The 19,059-nt window shown below is 34.3% G+C and overlaps 2 protein-coding genes and 2 long non-coding RNA genes across 4 annotated transcripts; 1 reads left to right on the forward strand and 3 right to left on the reverse strand.

The window, feature by feature from the left end:
• Nucleotides 4,614–12,786, forward strand: LOC107619776. The gene is made up of 4 exons (XR_001615786.2): nt 4,614–4,624; nt 5,871–5,875; nt 11,954–11,955; nt 12,685–12,786. It is a non-coding gene; the product is annotated as an uncharacterized LOC107619776 (long non-coding RNA).
• On the reverse strand, nt 12,286–12,663 carry LOC110267117. The gene is made up of 2 exons (XR_002354456.1): nt 12,532–12,663; nt 12,286–12,442 (listed from the first exon to the last, which is right to left on the reverse strand). It is a non-coding gene; the product is annotated as an uncharacterized LOC110267117 (long non-coding RNA).
• LOC110267253 lies at nt 13,791–14,537 on the reverse strand. The gene is made up of 3 exons (XM_021112439.1): nt 14,367–14,537; nt 14,039–14,227; nt 13,791–13,956 (listed from the first exon to the last, which is right to left on the reverse strand). Exons 1-3 carry the CDS (start codon nt 14,535–14,537, stop codon nt 13,906–13,908), a joined length of 411 nt encoding a protein of 136 aa, XP_020968098.1. The 3' UTR covers nt 13,791–13,905.
• LOC107615091 lies at nt 15,160–18,516 on the reverse strand. Its single transcript, XM_021111778.1, has 9 exons — nt 17,365–18,516; nt 16,897–17,164; nt 16,697–16,793; nt 16,448–16,569; nt 16,251–16,335; nt 16,008–16,140; nt 15,723–15,877; nt 15,426–15,576; nt 15,160–15,333 (listed from the first exon to the last, which is right to left on the reverse strand). Exons 1-9 carry the CDS (start codon nt 17,521–17,523, stop codon nt 15,160–15,162), a joined length of 1,344 nt encoding a protein of 447 aa, XP_020967437.1. The 5' UTR covers nt 17,524–18,516.

Consider the following 19,059-nt stretch of genomic DNA (forward strand, 5'->3'; position numbering starts at 1 on the left):
GGTGAAGCCTGACCCACTGGAGGACTTGAGCTCGACGAACATTGAATGCTTGCATTGGACTGAAACTGAACTGGACTCTTAAATTCGAAAGGAAAATGAGGAACAAAGGGATCCAGATCAAAGTTCTAAATCGAGCAACAGAGGAATAACATCAGTAACTCTTAACACATTACACATGGAAAACACAAAACAATATAGCTAATTCAGGTTGACCTGATTAGAAACAAATTGGACTAACGCAACATCAGATTCACATAATAATCTTATCACCTGCTGTTGATTATCATGGGTGGAGTCCTCCAAAAACTTCACGATATCAATATCATCACATATTGCACGAACAATGTGAAGAGATGTATTCAATTCATATCCAACGGGTCTAGGATCCACTATGAAGACAATCTTCTTGTTTATCAATTGAGAAATGATGCTATTCGGAACAGTGTAATCATTGGTCGACTAAGAAAAAAAGAAAGAAAATGTCCATTTGCGAAATCCACATACTTGAACCGTAAATACTAAACAGAAACTGAAAAGAAGGACAAGTAAATGAAATTTAGACCAAAATGATTACCGGGGAGGAATTTCTTTCGTCTATCAAAAAGTCTGAACAACTCTTTTTGAGTATTTGCATCACCTCATCACCCTGAAGTATGAAAATATTGCTGCCATTTGAATGGAAAATAATAATTTTGATGCGATACCTAAATAATGTAAACAAAAGAATGATATACACTGAGAAACATGTGCAGAAGATGCAATAAAGGAAACAGAAAACTGACACCAACAACTCCGAGAGATAAAATAGGTACCTTCGTATGGCATCAACACACTCAACTCTACACAGATAACAATAAAACACATTCCCAACATGACAAACAGGTGCATCACACAAACAGTAGTAGTACCACCATTTATGATGTTTCAACACATCAATAATCTCACCGATCAAAAAACAGATATGATCCTGTAGACAAACAGTAATTCGTATATTATCTTACATGTTTTTATCATACTACACATGCTGAAACACAGTTGACATGGTTGAAAACATAAACATAAATACTAACATTTTTTTATGTGGAAGCATATATTTTAGCACAAAGAATGTCAGCAAGCATCTCTTTAATGGTATGCACTTGTATTGGAACACCAGAGATGACTTGGTTGTCATCATTTCCAAGCTTTCCATACTGAGAGAAGTCTTCAAATATTGGGCTAAAGGCCGAATCAGAACTAACATCCTTAAAATTTGAAAGGAAAACATGAATTATAAAACGCAACCAACTTTTTAAAGAATGAGGCAAAATCATGTTGGCATGTAAAGGATACCATTTAAAACAACAGCCAAAGAATTAGAAATTGGGGATCAACAAAGTTTATTGATGCTCGGTTTCTTGTACGGTTTAGAATTTCCTCAAATGAAACCTCGTTGCAAGTATAGTCCTAAACCGACAAAGAATCCTCACATGCAAAAAATTAGTTTTGTCACAAGTACAAACCCCAATGAAAATTAACCGAAGTATTTAGACTCCGGGTCGTCTCACAAAGAATTACAATGAAGTGGTCAATTATTGGCTATGAGAGAACAAGGGGTTTGATTGATAAAAGGGCAAGAAATTAAATGACAAGAAAAGTAAACCAAGCAAGTAAAGAAAGAAATTAATAAAGAGAGACATTCATGGCAAGGATTGAGATCATAGGCTTTCCATCATAGTCACTAATAACAATGATTAACAAGAATTTATCCTATTTCGTCATCTCCAATGTTGGAAGAAGGTGTAAGTTATCTTCCATAAGAGAAAGTCAAACAAGACTAGTTAATCTCAATCCAAAATTCCTAATCAACTCACTAATGGAATTAGCAATAGATTAGAGTAAATGGAAATCATATTAACTAACAACTCTAGATCACCGACATGAGTTGGGTATTAATGACTCAAGATCACCCAATTTCTCTTTCCAAACCAAGAATGCTCAAGATCTACTCTAACATCCTTCCAAGCATTTTGTCAAACACTTGGAAGACATACAAGGAAAAATAAAATCTAACAACTACCAATTGCATGAAAAGTAAATCAACAACTCAAATCATCAATAAAAGAGACATCAAACATTAAATTGCATTAAAATAGATCCAAATCCAACATGAGTGCATGAACATAAAAGAGACATAAAAGTAAAATTAACATCACAAACTAAGAAAATGAAGGTGTAGAAGCATGAAATTATAAAGAAAACAAGATGAGAACAATAATCAAAACCTAGATCTAAGATGGAAATAAGCCTAAGAATCCTAATTCTAGAGAGAAGAGGGAGCTTCTCTCTCTAGAAACTAAACTACATGATGCTAAGCTACAACTAAGTGCTCCCCCTTTGCTCAATCTTCATATCTGCATCAAATACCCTCAGAAACAAGTTGAATTTGGGCCTGGGCAGCTCAAAAATCACCCCCAGCGTTTTTCCTTTAAGTGAGTCACATGCGAGCATCGACGCGTACGCGTAGGTCACGCGTGCGCGTCGCTTGGCAATTTTCCTATCCACGCGTATGTGTCATGTGCGCATACGCGTCGCCATGCAACTTCACTTCCACGCGTGCGCGTCTTCTGTGCGTGCGCGTGGGTTGATGTACTCCAAATCCTTGTTTCCTCATGCATTCTCCACTTTGTATACTTTTCTCTTCATTTCTTCCATCCAATACTTGCCTTATGAACCTGAAATCACTCAACAAACACATCAAGGCATCGAATGGAATTAAAGTGAATTAAAATCACCAATTTAAGGGTCTAAAAAGCATATTTTTACACTTAAGCACAATTTAAGGGAGAATTACAAAACCATGCTATTTCATTGAATAAATGTGGGAAAAGGTGATAAAATCCCCTAAAATAAGCACATGATAAACCACAAAATTGGGGTTTATCAAACCTCCCCACACTTAAACTAAGCATGTCCTCATGCTAAAATCAAGAAAGAAGCAAAGGGTATCAACATTTATTCAATGTAAACTACCTAAATGCAACCTATCTATATGCAATCTATCTACTTAAATGCATCTACTTGGTCAAAACAAATCAATTTCTAAGAATGCATGTACAAGTACAAGGGCTAAAGCAATAGTAGTCAAAGCAAACCCACAATTGAATTGAGTTATTGAAAGACTTTACAAACTTGCAAGAAAAGATGATCATGGGTAGAAACATGTAATTGAGCAATCGAATCCTCACCGGATGTGTATCCGCTCTAGTCACTCAAGTGTATGGGGTTGATTAACTCAATTCTCCCCTAATCATGCTTTCCAAGATTTGTTTTTCATCTAACAATCAATAATGATTTCATGCATGCATACAAATATCATGAGGACTTTTCCATAGGTTGTAATGGGGTTAGGGTCAAGGTAAGGGTGCATATGGTCAAGTGGACTAGAATTTGAATCTTTGATCAACTTAAACTTCCCACCTAACCTATGACAACCTATACAATTCAAAGCTAACCTAACTACCCATTCTTCACTTTTTCACACACTCATGCATTCTCTTTTGATCACCACACATATGCATTGATTATTATTGAACTTTACTTTGGGACATTTTTGTCCCCTTTTTATTGCTTTTCTTTTTCTTTCTTTTTCTATTATTTTTTTCTCATTTTTTTCAAACAAAAATATATACAAGAATATCAATGCATATGGTTTAACATTCAATGCATGAGTATGTACCCAATTCCCAAAATTTTCAACAAAAATACAAAATACACTTTTATCCCAACTAATGTTCCCAACTCTCCCAAAATCAAATGATAGACACTCTCACTAGCCTAAGCTAATCAAAGATCCAAATTAAGGACATTTATTATTTTTCGCTTTAGGCTTGTAATGTGCTAAAATTAAGAACAAATGGGTTAAACATAGGCTCAAAATTGGCTAACAATGGAAGATAAAAGGTAGGCTATTTGGGTAAGTGAGCTAATTAAAACAATGGCCTCAATCATATAAGTGCATGTATACACAAAATAATGGACATAAAGAATCAAACAAATCAAATATTGCAATCATAGAAAGAGAATAATGCACACAAGAATGAAAATAAGTGGTTATATGATGTAACCTCAGTCTCAAAAATCATGTTCCATAATGTATAATTCAAGCAAGTTCTAAAAATTTTTTTTTTCAATCAATTGGGGTACCCTATAGATAAAAATCCTTGGAGAGTCTCATTATTTGACTAAGTTTATTATATACATATGCAAAATAAGAAAATGCAACTAAAAATTCCTAAAATGAAATGCAAAGTGTTGGGATTAGAAACTTGTCACCCAAAAGCAAAGCGCCGACTGGTCGGACGACCTTCCCACATTTAGAAGTTTGCACCGTCCTCGGTGCACTCAAAGATGAGCTAGGGGGTACGGCAACTCTCCGGGTTGCTACCTTCAGCTGGTAGGTCAACCGGTTGCTGCGTGTTCTTCCTTCCGCTTCCGTTCTTGCTTATGGTGCATCATTCATGAAAAATAGAAAATAACACCGTAAGAAGAGAAAACATAAAAGCAAGGAAGCATAAATTGTTGGAATGAGGTGAGTCACTAGAATTGAGTGAGTGAATTAGTGTGACATTGATGAAAGATAGGTGTGTGAGTTCTAAATTAGGCGCCCTTTAGAATACACACACATTAGCATAAAAAGTTATGTCACAAATGCGCAAAGAAAGTATACACTTCACTCATTCTAGTGTGCTTGATATACTCTAAAAGACTTGTCAGTTAAGGCAACCAAACAAGTAGTAAAGAAGCATAAAAGCATTCAAGCAAAAATCAAGCAATTGTGAAATTGGATAATTGATGGACATTGATTGATGTGTAAGTAAACTTAGTGAACAAAATGGTATATGAAGCTTACACAACAATCAATGACACATATTGAAGTTGTTGCAACACCTAAGTGACATAGAGGTGGAACACATAAGTGTTATGGAACTTAGAGGAAAGAATATAAAAGTGAAACTCAATCACATAGCAAGCATGGTCTACAAAGCTTAGAAAGCTAAAAAATATGTCACTAGGTAAGCTTTCGATCCAATTTCACAATTCCAAAATCTCAATGCATGAAATGGGTGATATGAATAAGGGTCCATCATGAATAAGCAACACCTAAGAAACAATGCATCGATAATGTACATTTGCCTAATCAATAGATACTGAATGCATGGTGGCCAAAACATGCAATTCAAAGAGTTAAGATGCATAAAGGCAATGTAACATGTACTTGGTGTTCAAAAACATTAAGCATGAAAAGTTCCAAACCAAGTAACCAAAATATAACCTCAACAAAAGGATCCAACGGGGAATATAAACAAAATTGATGTTAAGATAATATCCTATTAGCAATCAGCAGTAGTAAACAGTAAACAAGATTAGTAATCCAACACTTATAATGGAAAATAAAAATTAAAAAAAATTAACTAACTAACTAACTAAAAGAAATGGTGTTAAATGGTGTTTGGTAGTGTTGGATGATGTTTGAAGGGTGGAAAGAAAAGAGGAGAAGAGAGAAGAAGGAAAGGAATGGAAAGAAGATGGTTGATGCAGGGCAGGCCACGCGTACGCGTCAGTGACGCATGCTCGTGGAGTGGTAAAATGGGCACGACGCGTACGCGTAAGTCACGCTTGCGCGTCGATGGGTTATTCCGAGAGCGGCGCGTACGTGTGAGGTGCGCGTACGCGTGACCAGCTTTGCGCGAAAGGTACAGTGTGCGCTCGCTGTTCGTATAACTCTCGGGAAAATGGCTAGGAAGTGGCAATATACAATCCACGCGTACGCGTGCATGATGCGTGTGCGTGGATGGTTGGAAATGCTTGAATCACGCGTACGCATGGAGCACACGTACGCGTGATTTGGTGCTCTATTTTTTAAAATTTTTCTATGTTTTTGCACCAAACCAAGGATTCCAAACCTCCAAACAACTACCAAAACATCATAAAACCTTATTTAACCTACTAGACTCCCAATTAAACTCAACTAACTAAACAAAACATGAAATTAAACCAAAATTACCAATATTTACAAAAGAGAAAAAGGAAAGAGTTTACCATGGTGGGTTGTCTCCCACCTAGCACTTCAATTTATTGTCCTTAAGTTGGACTTATGGGAAGCTCCTCATCAAGGTGGCTTGTGCTTGAATCCATCCTTGAACATCCACCAATGCTTGGACTTCCATTGTGCTTCATCATTCAAAGTTAATAACTCCAAGCTTTGATGGAGTTCTTCACAAACCATAGGCTCCCAAGGTTGATCCTCCTTTTGTAAGCTGGGATCCCATACTTTGTTTTCACACCTGTCTTCAATTTGATCACTTTGATTCTGTCCGGGTGGTAAGAAAGTCGAATTCTCATGAAGGCGCCAAACTACTCTCCTAGACCCATTCAATTTAGCACTACACCAATCCATGCTCTTCAATTTCGAGCTTCCAACCACAATGAGCCTAGACTTTCAACGCCAACCACTAAACATCCGCCTTTTACGCTTAATTCCGCAAAGCGCCCTAAGTTGGCCATCCGTTTCAAGAATACCATATTCAAGTGGGATAATAAAGCTAAGCGTTAGAAGTTTTACCCACTCAAATGAATGATTGGATGACAATCTAGGTGAAGGAGTTCCCAACGGTCTTGACAAAGCACGCTCCACTCCCGTCCATCCTCTTCTAGAGGTTTCCACCACTTGGCAAGGTTCTTCAAGCTCTACCTCTTGCCAAGTCTCCTCAAGTTCACATTCTTCTTCCCCATCACTCAAATCATAAATCGGAGATTTAGTAAAGTCTACCTCCTCATCAATTCCAAGCATAGTGTGGAAGGACTCATCATACTCGAAAGGATCATATGTTGATGCAGAATCATCATAGATAGGAGGGCTTGTTGCTTGGAACACTTCTTCCAATTCTCCACTCACATTATGTCTTGGAGGTTGCACATCCTCATCAACATTGCTTTCTAGTCCAATGGAAGAAGGCTCAACAAGATCATCAAGGGGATTGATTAATGTGGACAAAAAATCACTAATGATGGAATCCACTTCTTGATCAATTTCCCTCAACCCTCTATCCACTTCCTTAATATCACTCTCCTCTTTAACATCCCCGACAACGGTGCCATTTTTTATGCTCGGTTTCTTGTACGGTTTAGAATTTCCTCAAATGAAACCTCGTTGCAAGTATAGTCCTAAACCGATAAAGAATCCTCACATGCAAAAAATTAGTTTTGTCACAAGTACAAACCCCAATAAAAATTAACCGAAGTATTTAGACTCCGGGTCGTCTCACAAGGAATTGCAATGAAGTGATCAATTATTGGCTATGAGAGAATAAGGGGTTTGATTGATAAAAGGGCAAGAAATTAAATGACAAGAAAAGTAAACCAAGCAAGTAAAGAAAGCAATTAATAAAGAGAGACATTCATGGCAAGGATTGAGATCATAGGCTTTCCATCCTAGTCACTAATAACAATAATTAACAAGAATTTATCCTATTTCGTCATCTCCAATGTTGGAAGAAGGTGTAAGTTATCTTCCATAAGAGAAAGTCAAACAAGACTAGTTAATCTCAATCCAAAATTCCTAATCAACTCACTAATGGAATTACCAATAGATTAGAGTCAATGGAAATTATATTAACTAACAACTCTAGATCACCGACATGAGTTGGGTATTAATGACTCAAGATCACCCAATTTCTCTTTCCAAGCCAAGAATGCTCAAGATCTACTCTAACATCCTTCCAAACATTTTGTCAAACACTTGGAAGGCGCATAATAAATTGCAAGGAAAAATAAAATCTAACAACTACCAATTGCATGAAAAGTAAATCAACAACTCAAATCATCAATAAAAGAGACATCAAACATTAAATTGCATTAAAATAGATCCAAATCCAACATGAGTGCATGAACATAAAAGAGACATAAAAGTAAAATTAACATCACAAACTAAGAAAATGAAGGTGTAGAAGCATGAAATTGTAAAGAAAATAAGATGAGAACAATAATCAAAACCTAGATCTAAGATGGAAATAAGCCTAAGAACCCTAATTCTAGAGAGAAGAGGGAGCTTCTCTCTCTAGAAACTAAACTACATGATGCTAAGCTACAACTAAGTGCTCCCCCTTTGCTCAATCTTCAATTCTGCATCAAATACCCTCAGAAACAAGTTGGATTTGAGCCTGGGCAGCTCAGAAATCACCCCCAGCGTTTTGCCTTTAAGTTAGTCACGTGCGAGCATCGACGCGTACGCGTGGGTCATGCGTGCGCGTCGCTTGGCAATTTTCCTATCCACGTGTACGCGTCATGTGCGCGTACGCGTCGCCATGCAACTTCACTTCCACGCGTGCACGTCTTCTGCGCGTGTGCGTGGGTTGATGTACTCCAAATCCTTGTTTCCTCATGCATTCTCCACTTTGTATGCTTTTCTCTTCATTTCTTCCATCCAATACTTGCCTTATGAACCTGAAATCACTCAACAAACACATCAAGGCATCGAATGGAATTAAAGTGAATTAAAATCACCAATTTAAGGGTCTAAAAAGCATGTTTTTATACTTAAGCACAATTTAAGGGAGAATTACAAAACCATGCTGTTTCATTGAATAAATATGGGAAAAGGTGATAAAATCCCCTAAAATAAGCACAAGATAAACCACAAAATTGGGGTTTATCATATATCTAAAAATGATTCCTCCAATTCATATCTAACATAAAGAAAGGTACTAACCTTGATGCACTGATCAGCCTGAAGTTTGTTGAAAAAACGTGCATCACTAATGACATTGATGACTTTAAAGGTACCGCAATAACCCTGAGTACTAATCCTCTTTGCTTGAACTTTGAAAATAATTTCTTTTCCAATGAGTTGATGAAAAAACTGTGGACAGTGTTGGTGCTCAATTCTCTGTCATAGATATTGAAAAGTGATCACTAATTAGCAGACAAAATTGAAGTATAGGAAATAGTTATTCATAGAGTATATAGCAATAAAATTTAAGTGGATAAACCATACATCCATTTCATCTTCTAACAACAAGAAGACATCAGAACAGGTTCTCCCTAATAGCTTAGTGGCTGCACTGTCTAACAAGACAAACATTCCACAAGAAGTCCCATCTTCAACAAGCATCTTAATCCTGTAACTATAACAAAGAAAGTAAATATGAGATTAACCTATTTGTGAGTCTAAGAAGATACTGATACATGAAGGCTACTTATATTATTGAATCAGAACACACGAAAGAAAATTTGTAAATCATAACCTGGATTTACCTGATCATAAAATGCTGGACCTCTCTGTTGCACAGCTGACAATGGAACACATTATCATCACCTACAATAGGATGACCGCAAACACAAGAAAAGACCCACCACTCTGGATCTTCAACAATCTCCTTAATCTTTCCAACCACAAAGAATTGTCTATCCTATTAAAAAAAGAATTAATGAATTGAATGGGTAAGTCATGTCTACAATATTCAAAAATCAATTAACATGAGTACTTCTTACATAGCACTAAAAGATGTTAAAAAACTAATAGTGCGCACCTCATTGTTTCCCTTAAGATTATCAATAGTTCGTATTAGCTTCCAATCAAAAGATTCATCATCAATTACAGATACTAAATCCCCAACCTCATTACTACAGAGTCTACTGAAATGGTGGCTTGCTATACCGTATCTATGTAAAAAAAATATTAGGATAAAAGAATTTCAGCAAGACAGTTATAGAGGGACAGAGAGAGAGAGAGAGAGAGAGAGAGAGAGAGAGAGAGAGTGTGAGTGATAGAGAGGGAGGTGCAAATTTTGAGTTCAGAGAGACAAAATTTAAGGAGAATTGAATACAACTAACTAATTTAGAAAATTCACAGTTTTCTGCATATCAGGGTTGATCGAAACTTGAGAAATATTGATCACATTTTGGAGACTGACTTTATCTACAAATCATAGAAGACAATAAGAAGAAATTAATTCATAAAAAAACTATTCATTCGTAAAAAAAATATTTAAACAAATCAAACTGAGACATGTGTGCAACATGGACAACTCTTCACCTCCATTGACTTTGATCTTGAAAGATTGCAGAATTACAACAGGTGGTCTTAGATACTTTTTCAAACTATTGATGTCTATAAGAGCAGAACAATCACCAACAAGATTGCAGGAGATTTTCTTTCTGGGTAATGATTATAAGAAAGCGTGGACAACAATAGAATGATTCAAGAGCAGTAAAAAAACAAGAAAAATAGTCATAATGTAATTTAAAAAAAGGATCAGAAACAGAAAGATAATGGATACCCATTAGCAAAAACTTCAAGGATCATAACTTTCAATATCTTTCCATTACACTCAACATCCCTTTTCTTTTTCAATCCGCAAAGCACCCCGACAAAATCTGCTAGTAAAATTATAGCAGACAAGATTAAACCCTTACATAGAATACCATGAGACATTTCCTTGAATTCTTATTAATTTCAATTTAAAACACCTTTATAATGATTCATATTTGAAAAAGTGAAACTTACCTATTAAGTACTCATAATCAATGCGCTTTTGAAGAATCTGGTCCATAGAAGTTAGACTTAAACCAGGATTAGGTATGATTGTACTTGCAGCTGCAACAACAGAGGTACTACACTTGAAAAGGATGCGAAACCGATGTGTTGTAACCCTGACCAATCCACCATTAGGTATCACTTTGAAGTCGGAAATAATGAATACATCTCCTTCTTTTAACTGATGAATAAAAGTTGTGATCAAATCATCCTCAACAGTTGTTTGGATCTTGTGGTGCTGAAAAATACAAAAGAGAAAAAAATCATCTCAGCCTTTATAAATATTATACCATGACATATATATTACATGGTAAAAATTATCACATACACAATTTTAAAAAACAGAATTTAGTTAACTAAAAAGTGAGTTTTTGATAGAACACACACACACACACACACACACACACACACACACACACACACACACACACACACACACACACACACACACACACACACACACACACACACACACACACACACACACACACACACACACACACACACACACACACACACACACATTCACCTGCTTATCCATCAAGACCATATGTAAGAGTTTCTGCATATTTTCATTAACAATGCTAGCATCTTCCCAAATGGTCAAGATCTTAGCCTCAATACTCCAAGCTTCCTTCCATGGAGAGATTTTCCCAAGAGCATCAATAGTAAGACTCATCTTATAAATAGTAGAGATGAAAGAATGTAGATGAAAAAAACAAAAAGCAAAATCTTGGCAAGAGAAAACTGTGTCGGATCTGAGTCTTATCTCAATGGAAGGGAATGCAAAAGAAGAAAGGCAAGTAAGGAACAACTGATAGCTTTTGAAAGATCAGCACAATACTCCATCACCTCATCACTACTTATAGCAGAGAAATGAGCAAGTTTGTAAGGCAAAGCTTGTAGAATACGTTTCTCTTGAAGTCATTGGATAGATTGATTGATTGATTGACATATGACATTCAATGTGTCCATAGCTAATTAAATTACATATACTCATACCTCTATATATAGCTATGTCATATCAACCTATCTATGAATCTATATACATCTATCTATCTATCTATAAATAAACCATACCTATTGATTCATGCTATCTTTAACTACATAATTATACTGTTCCGGATCAGTATGAGTAGTGAAATAGAACACATGATCAACATTGACCCAAATAAAAATAAAACAAAAGCTACAAATTTTTATCAATCATGTAGAAGAACTCAGCTGAAACTCCAATAGAGCTGAAAAACAAAGTTAAAACTACACCCAAAAAAAGATAAATTTGAGACCAACCCACACTAATTCAAAATCAACTAATCACTTTTTTTCTCATCAATAATTTTCTTTTTAACCTGACACAGAAATGAACATAAAAAGCGGTATCCCTTTTTCAAATAATTCGCTTTTAAAGATAGTAGAGCTCCCAATAACAACAGGCTTTGGAGATATTTCAATTGAAGAAATCTTGACATCCTAGTTTGATTCTTATCAGCATAGATTTTAATAACACCATTTTCTTGAGACCAAACAGGAAAAAAAAATCTACAAAGGAGAAACAAGTATGCTGTCCCAAGAGCCCCTGTGTAAAGGGTATAGTCCCTTGCATGCTTTCCACTTGAATCCTTTGTCTCATTCACTACCTGAACACACTCACAAAGAAATCAAATCACCCAAACAGTTGGTGAGGAAAATGAAAAAACTGATCATAATTGAACATAGTTTATATACAAATAGGTCAGAAGAAAAATTATTTAACTTAACTTTCTTGCAAATTTTCTGACCCCATTTCCATTTTCAGTAGAACTGGGATGCAATTTCAAATTCAAAACCAGCTGCATTCTCAATTGATCTCTTATACATCTTCATCTACCAACAGATTACAGTATAAAAATTAGTAAATTAGAATTCTATTTGAAACAAAAGCAAACAAATCATAAAAAACACGATGATGATACCAATACTGTTCTGAGGGGTCGTTTGAGACAGAAAACGTTGATCGAAGTTGGTAACCTTGATGCACAATTTTCTGAGAGAGAGAAAACTAGGATAATCCAAGAAAGGATCCAGAAACACGAACCGGATGGGGATAAAGAAAACTGGGTTGACAGTGGTGACGGAAGAATCGGGATCACAACACCCACAGAGAAGATCGAGGCAGGAAGGTGAGAGTGGCAACAGTTAGCAAAAGGAGAAAAGAGAAAGGTAGGGCTGAGGTCTCAGGTAAAGAAGGAGAAAGTTATGAGGAACATGAGTTCTGATATTTCAACCCATTGAGCACCGAACAAGGTAATTAAACCAAAATAAACCAATACTAAACATTCCAACATTATTATAGTGGATAAGATTAATTCAATATTATTGTAATTAAAAGGAAATAAAACCAGCAATAATGAAACAAAATTATAACATTAAATATGAAGTGAATGATAAAAGATTTTGTATTATATAAATTTAATTTAAAAAACATATATACAACGTAAGAAGCAAACAAACATATAATAATTTTTGGGTTTTGAAGGTTATTCATGGCACAAGTGGAAGGGGAATGGGTTCAAGAGCATCAAAATCTGTGGCTAGCCAGAACGATAGTGGAAGCACCGCCAGCAAAAAAAACAGTGAAGATGCTTGAAGACATTAAATCGACAATAACAGAGTAATGGAAGAATTCGATCAAGTTTTCCTGAGTACTTTTGTGGTGTAAAGGTCGTCCTGTGTTAAAAGAGGGAATTAGTTTTTTTTGTCAGTGTCAATTTGTTTATTCAGCCCATAAAAAAAGAAAAAAATAATAACAATAATAAGTAAATTTAATTTACCTGATAACTTTTGATAATAGGTTAACTTTTAAAGAGTACTGCATTCTCTACTTTACTTAGAGTGCACTAGCTTTCGCCAACAATGAAGGTTAAGTTCATATTTAAATTTCAATTTCAAATGTTATAAATTTTTAAATGAAGACAAGATATATATTTTTTAATAACAATTAAATTTAACCTTAGCTTGAATACATTTAAAAATGTAAATGAAAACCATTTTATTAACCAGCATCTATATCTTTTTGGCCGATTATCATTTTTTCTTTTTTTTTGGATACTAATTAATAATTAATTAATTATTGCACCGGTTCATTTGAAATTAGTAAAATAAACGCATATTTTCTTTTGCTGTAATTAAAAAGAAATTTCATTAAATACATAAATATCATAGTTATATCCACATTAGAATTCAAAACACACTAAGTATTACAAATCAAACAACAATTTAAAGTAGTATCTGAACATATTAAACTAAAAAGCATGCAGATCCTCCACAGCCTCATGATCGCTTCCACATTAGCTGAAAGCATCTTCAACTTCAGGAATAGAATCAACCAGAACATGAATCTGAACAAAATTCAAATCCTCTCAGTTATTGATATTTTTAAATACTAATAATTGAACAAATTATAAAAGCTATACACTAGACCTTATGCTCATTCATCTCAGCAGCAACCTCAAAAACATTAATAACAGAGGCATCATCCCAAATTTGTTGAACAATATACACAGATCGATTCATCTCATAACCCACAGGCCTAGCATCAACCATGAATACAACTTTTTTGTGCAAAAGACTTGATATGAGTTTCAATGGAACAACTTTGCAATAAGATCCCTAAAAAACAAAAAAAAAAAAAACAAAATAGTTAACAAATAGAATAATAATAATTTATGTTTTCGTTAGGAATGTCAAAAGATACAAACTAACTATATCTATATCTATATACTAATTAAAACCACAATTGGATGATAACCTGATTCAACTCTGGGTGATTATCCAAAAAACTCGAGCATCTTGTCTTTATTATTTGCACGACCTCACGATCTTTAAGAACAAATATATTGTTGCCATTTGCATGAGACACTACAATCTTCAAGAAGAATCTTGAAAACCATGAGAAAACAAGGAAAATTTTAGTTAACATTGAAATAATAATTAGTTACCAAAACAGAATAAAATTAAAGAACAAAACACATTGGGACAGCATCAATGCATTGAAACTGACATAGATCACACGATAAAATATTTTTATTAGCTGACACAAGAGAACCATATAAACAAGTTGAGAACCACCACTTATGATTCTTCAAAACAGATGATATAATTCCCAAAATAAAAACGAAACCACTCTGCCAGCAAAGAAAAAATTATTACAGCATTTCAAATTTCAAATAATTTACAAAACTATCATTTACTAACTTTTCAGCGTATGATATAACAAGAATAACAAAAATGAATGATCTAAGAGATTTTATTGCAAATGAGGAAAAAAATATACGTTCTCAGCATCAGAATAGCAGTGATTGGGTGAAATAAGATCAGTAATAATATCTTCAATAGTTTCATATTGAATACAATTATCATACACTACTTGAGTCTTGTAATCTTCCCCAGTTGCATACTTCAAATAGGTGTCATAGATTGGTGGAAAAATGGGACCGTGAAGCCTTGCTTGGGATAAGTTGGTTAGAATAAGTATCCGATGCATAGATTCAGAAAAAAAGGAAAAAAAATTGCATGAACATGTTATAACATAGGGTGAGGAATCATACATTGATATAATCATTAGTTGTAGCTAGTTCCGGATTATGACTAAAGACATTTACAATTTTAAAGCACCCGGAGTAATCTCGATCAACTGCAGAATTAATTTCAACCTTGAAAATTTTCTCCTCTCCAACAATATCATCAAACATATGTGGAGAATATGACTGACGGACCTTCGAAGATCAATATAAAAATATCAAGAAACTTGAAAACCAAAAAAAAATTAGTAAAGATTAAATGAGGTTCGCTATGAAAGAGTTCACACTGCAAACACATTAGGATCAACAGGAAATTCTTCTTCTATCCTGAGAAATGCTTCAGAACAGGTTTTTCCAAATAGTTTTGTTGCCGCATTATCAAGCAGAACAAACAAAACAGCACACCCACCATGGTGAATCTTTACCCGAATCCCATATCTAACATAATTAACAACCAAGAATAAGAACTAAAACCAAGAAATCTGTTTAACAATAGACAGAGATGTGCATAACAAAGAACTAACAAAAAATCCAAAAGATTCATACTTAATCTATTCCATAATAGAGTTACATATGAACCTTACTTGACCATAACATGTTCAATACATGAACCACAAGCATCAAAAAGGTAGAGATCCTCATGCTCGACAACAACATGACCACATACACATGAGTAGTACCACCAATCTGGTTCATCCATAACTTCCTTAATTGTCCCAATAACGAAGTAATGACCATCCTATAAAATTTTAAAAACAATGATATACTATAGAAATGATTTAACAAACCAGATTTCGAAAATCGACACACATGTTTAATAAATTGAAGTTTAAATATTAAATGGAGAGCTTGTGAATCTTAAATAGTACCCCGTTATCTGCACAAAGATCTTGAATATTACTGATCTCCTTGGGATTGAAAAAATCACCATCAACTTTAGAAACTAAGTATCCAAGCTCATTGGTCACAAGTCTTGAGAACCCATAACTGGCAACACTAAATCTACATACAAGATACAATAACTAATCCTCATAATACAAAACATATACACGAATACAACCAAAATAAGCATACCAGGTTCTACCTTAACACTTTTTTTTATCACAACTAACCTACTCAGGAACTCAACAGACTCAGGAATGTCAGGATTAATGAATAACCTAGAGACATTCATCACATTCTGCAGCATTACCCCACCTGCATGCAAGAATTCTATTCTATTAAACTTAAACCATATCTAAATTAAAAGGGCAAAAAACAGAAAAGCAACTATTAGATTAAAAATTCACTGAATATGTCTCAAACTAACCTTCAATTGCTTTGATTTTAAAAGACTCGAGAACAATCAGCAGAGATCTTGGATATTTTTGTAAGTTATCATATTCCAACAGATCACAAGCATTTCCAAACACATTGCATTGTACCTTTTTGCTGAACAAATAAGTTTCAACAGATCAAAAGAATCTAACTATATATTTAGCGTTACAAAAAACTGCAACAAAAAATAGAATTAATAGAAGATAACTAATGATATGGGAGAAAATGAGAGAGACAATACCCATCAGAAAAAACTTCGAGCACAACTGCTTTGATCATCTTGCCATATGATGCTACATCTCTTTCTTTTCGAACACCAGTAATGATCCCAACAAAATCTAATAATTAGATTGAAACATATACAAATTTGAATCAGAAACCACATTTTTTAAAACAAAATACTATGTTTCTAAGAGGGAAGAGCAAGAAAGTTGTACGAACCAATGAGGAAATCGTCGTCCTTTGTCCTTTGATCAATTTCATCTATTGATGTAAAACACAAACCCGAATGAGGTATCCTTATAGATACCACAGAAACAACAGAGGTCTTGTATTGGAACAAAAGTCTGAACCGATGTTTCACCGCTCTGTTCAAACCAGTGTTTGGTACAACCGTAAAATGGGTCATCAAGTACACCTCTCCCTCAGTTAGAGACACAGCAAAATTTGGTATAAGCTTATCTCTAATGGTTGCTTGGATCTTGTGTAACTGTAGTTGAAAAAAAAAATATGCTTCATATTTCAAGTTATTTAACTTATTTAGGTATCCAAACACCATAAAAACATTTGATTAAAAAAATAAAACAACAAAAATATATCACTTTGCAACAAAATAAAAAATTCCTTCTGCATATTTAAAAAAAAAAGTTGCAACAACTTAAAGAAATCCTAACATCAAATAAAACTGACCTTCTCATCCATTAACACCATATGCAACAGATTTTGAGAAGGATCCAAAGCAGGATTCTTGTGGTACCACAACTTCACAACTTTAACATGCACTTTCCATGATTCTCTCCACGGAGTGATTTTCTCCACCAGATCAACACGGTTATTCATTCCCAACATATATAGAATAAGAACACCAAAAGCAGAAAATATAGAGAGAAAAATTCAGAACTAAGATGAGAAGATAAACAGATGAGTTGGAGTTATAAATTCCTGAAGTTAACAGACACTAAAGCTTACAATGTAAGCTTCACATATGGGACAGAGATAGACTAATAGGCATATATAGATTGATATGGCTACACACATCATTTAGGAAGATATCACAAGTAACCAAATACTCATGGGAAAAGAGCAAAAACAGTATGAGAAGAGCCCTCTTCCAAATTACCAAATACCTAACACATATAGTTGATTTGACAATTCACAATAAAGCAAAACAAAATTTGATCAGTCAACTATACCTACCACTACAGTTAACTTCAGTCCAATAGCACAAAGAAAATTATATAATTTATAATGAGCAAACCCCCGAACAAGAAAATTATTTCACACAAACACCAAGAGCACAAGCATAGAAGAGAACCATTGATTTACAAAAACAAGTAACAATCACGATGATTAAATCAGAAACCAAACAATTCAAAATTAAAGGATGAATCCAGAGAAAAATAACAATTTACACACACAAAAAATGAAACTGGAGAAGGAATCGAGGAAGAGATTGAAAAGTAGGAGAATGGAACAATAGCCCACATATACCTCCTGAACACCGGTGGCAACCTGTGCTATCCAAAACGGAGAAATCGAGATGGAGAATGAGGTATGATAGAGACAGAGAGATAGAGGCACGTTGGGGAGAAGGGACAGACGCGACAAATAGAACAAGACCCTCATGGTGGGATCGAATGGAATCGCAGAGATACCTATAGCTTCTGTGCATGTGGCCAAAGTCGAGGAGAGAAGCCGAACCCTCAACTGAGGATGGGGGTGCGGACATGGTGCGTGGGATGGAGATTGGGTTAGGGATGGAGGAGATGGGGTGAGATAGTAACGTGTTTTAGGGTTCCCTAATCAAGTGAAACTGATGAATTTGGTAAAAAAAAATTAGAATAACTCAGATTATGTCAATTTAATTACGCTTATGGTTCAATTGAGATGATTATATTAATAAAAACAAAATCCTGCAACCAAGTGTTTTTAGACTCATAGTAAAAAAAATTATCAATACTTTTAGATATTTAATTTTTTAATTTTATGCAAATTCAATGTATTAAAAAAAACAATTTGAATTGATTTTTTTAAGAAACAAAAATCTAGTTCATCTGTTAAAAGAGATACGTTTTAAGTAACAAAAAAAAAAAAACAAAATCAATTGAGATCTGGATAAATTCACAAAAACTAAATTTAAAATATTAACAATATATTTTTTTTAAAAAAAACAATATTAAATTTAAAAAAGTAAATAATCAAGTTTTTTAATAAAATTTAATATTTTCGAAAAGACATAGTCAAGTAACTTTTTGATATTAGATAAAATAATTGTATTTAAAAAATGACTTTTTAAACGAAGAAAAGAAATCAAAGTAAAATATGAAAATATGAACCATCAATTCTATTCACTAAAGAAGAGGGTATGTCTTAAATGAGCACAAC

Source organism: Arachis ipaensis, chromosome B09 (assembly GCF_000816755.2).
Source record: "Arachis ipaensis cultivar K30076 chromosome B09, Araip1.1, whole genome shotgun sequence".
In the NCBI taxonomy this organism is placed as follows: Eukaryota; Viridiplantae; Streptophyta; class Magnoliopsida; order Fabales; family Fabaceae; genus Arachis; species Arachis ipaensis.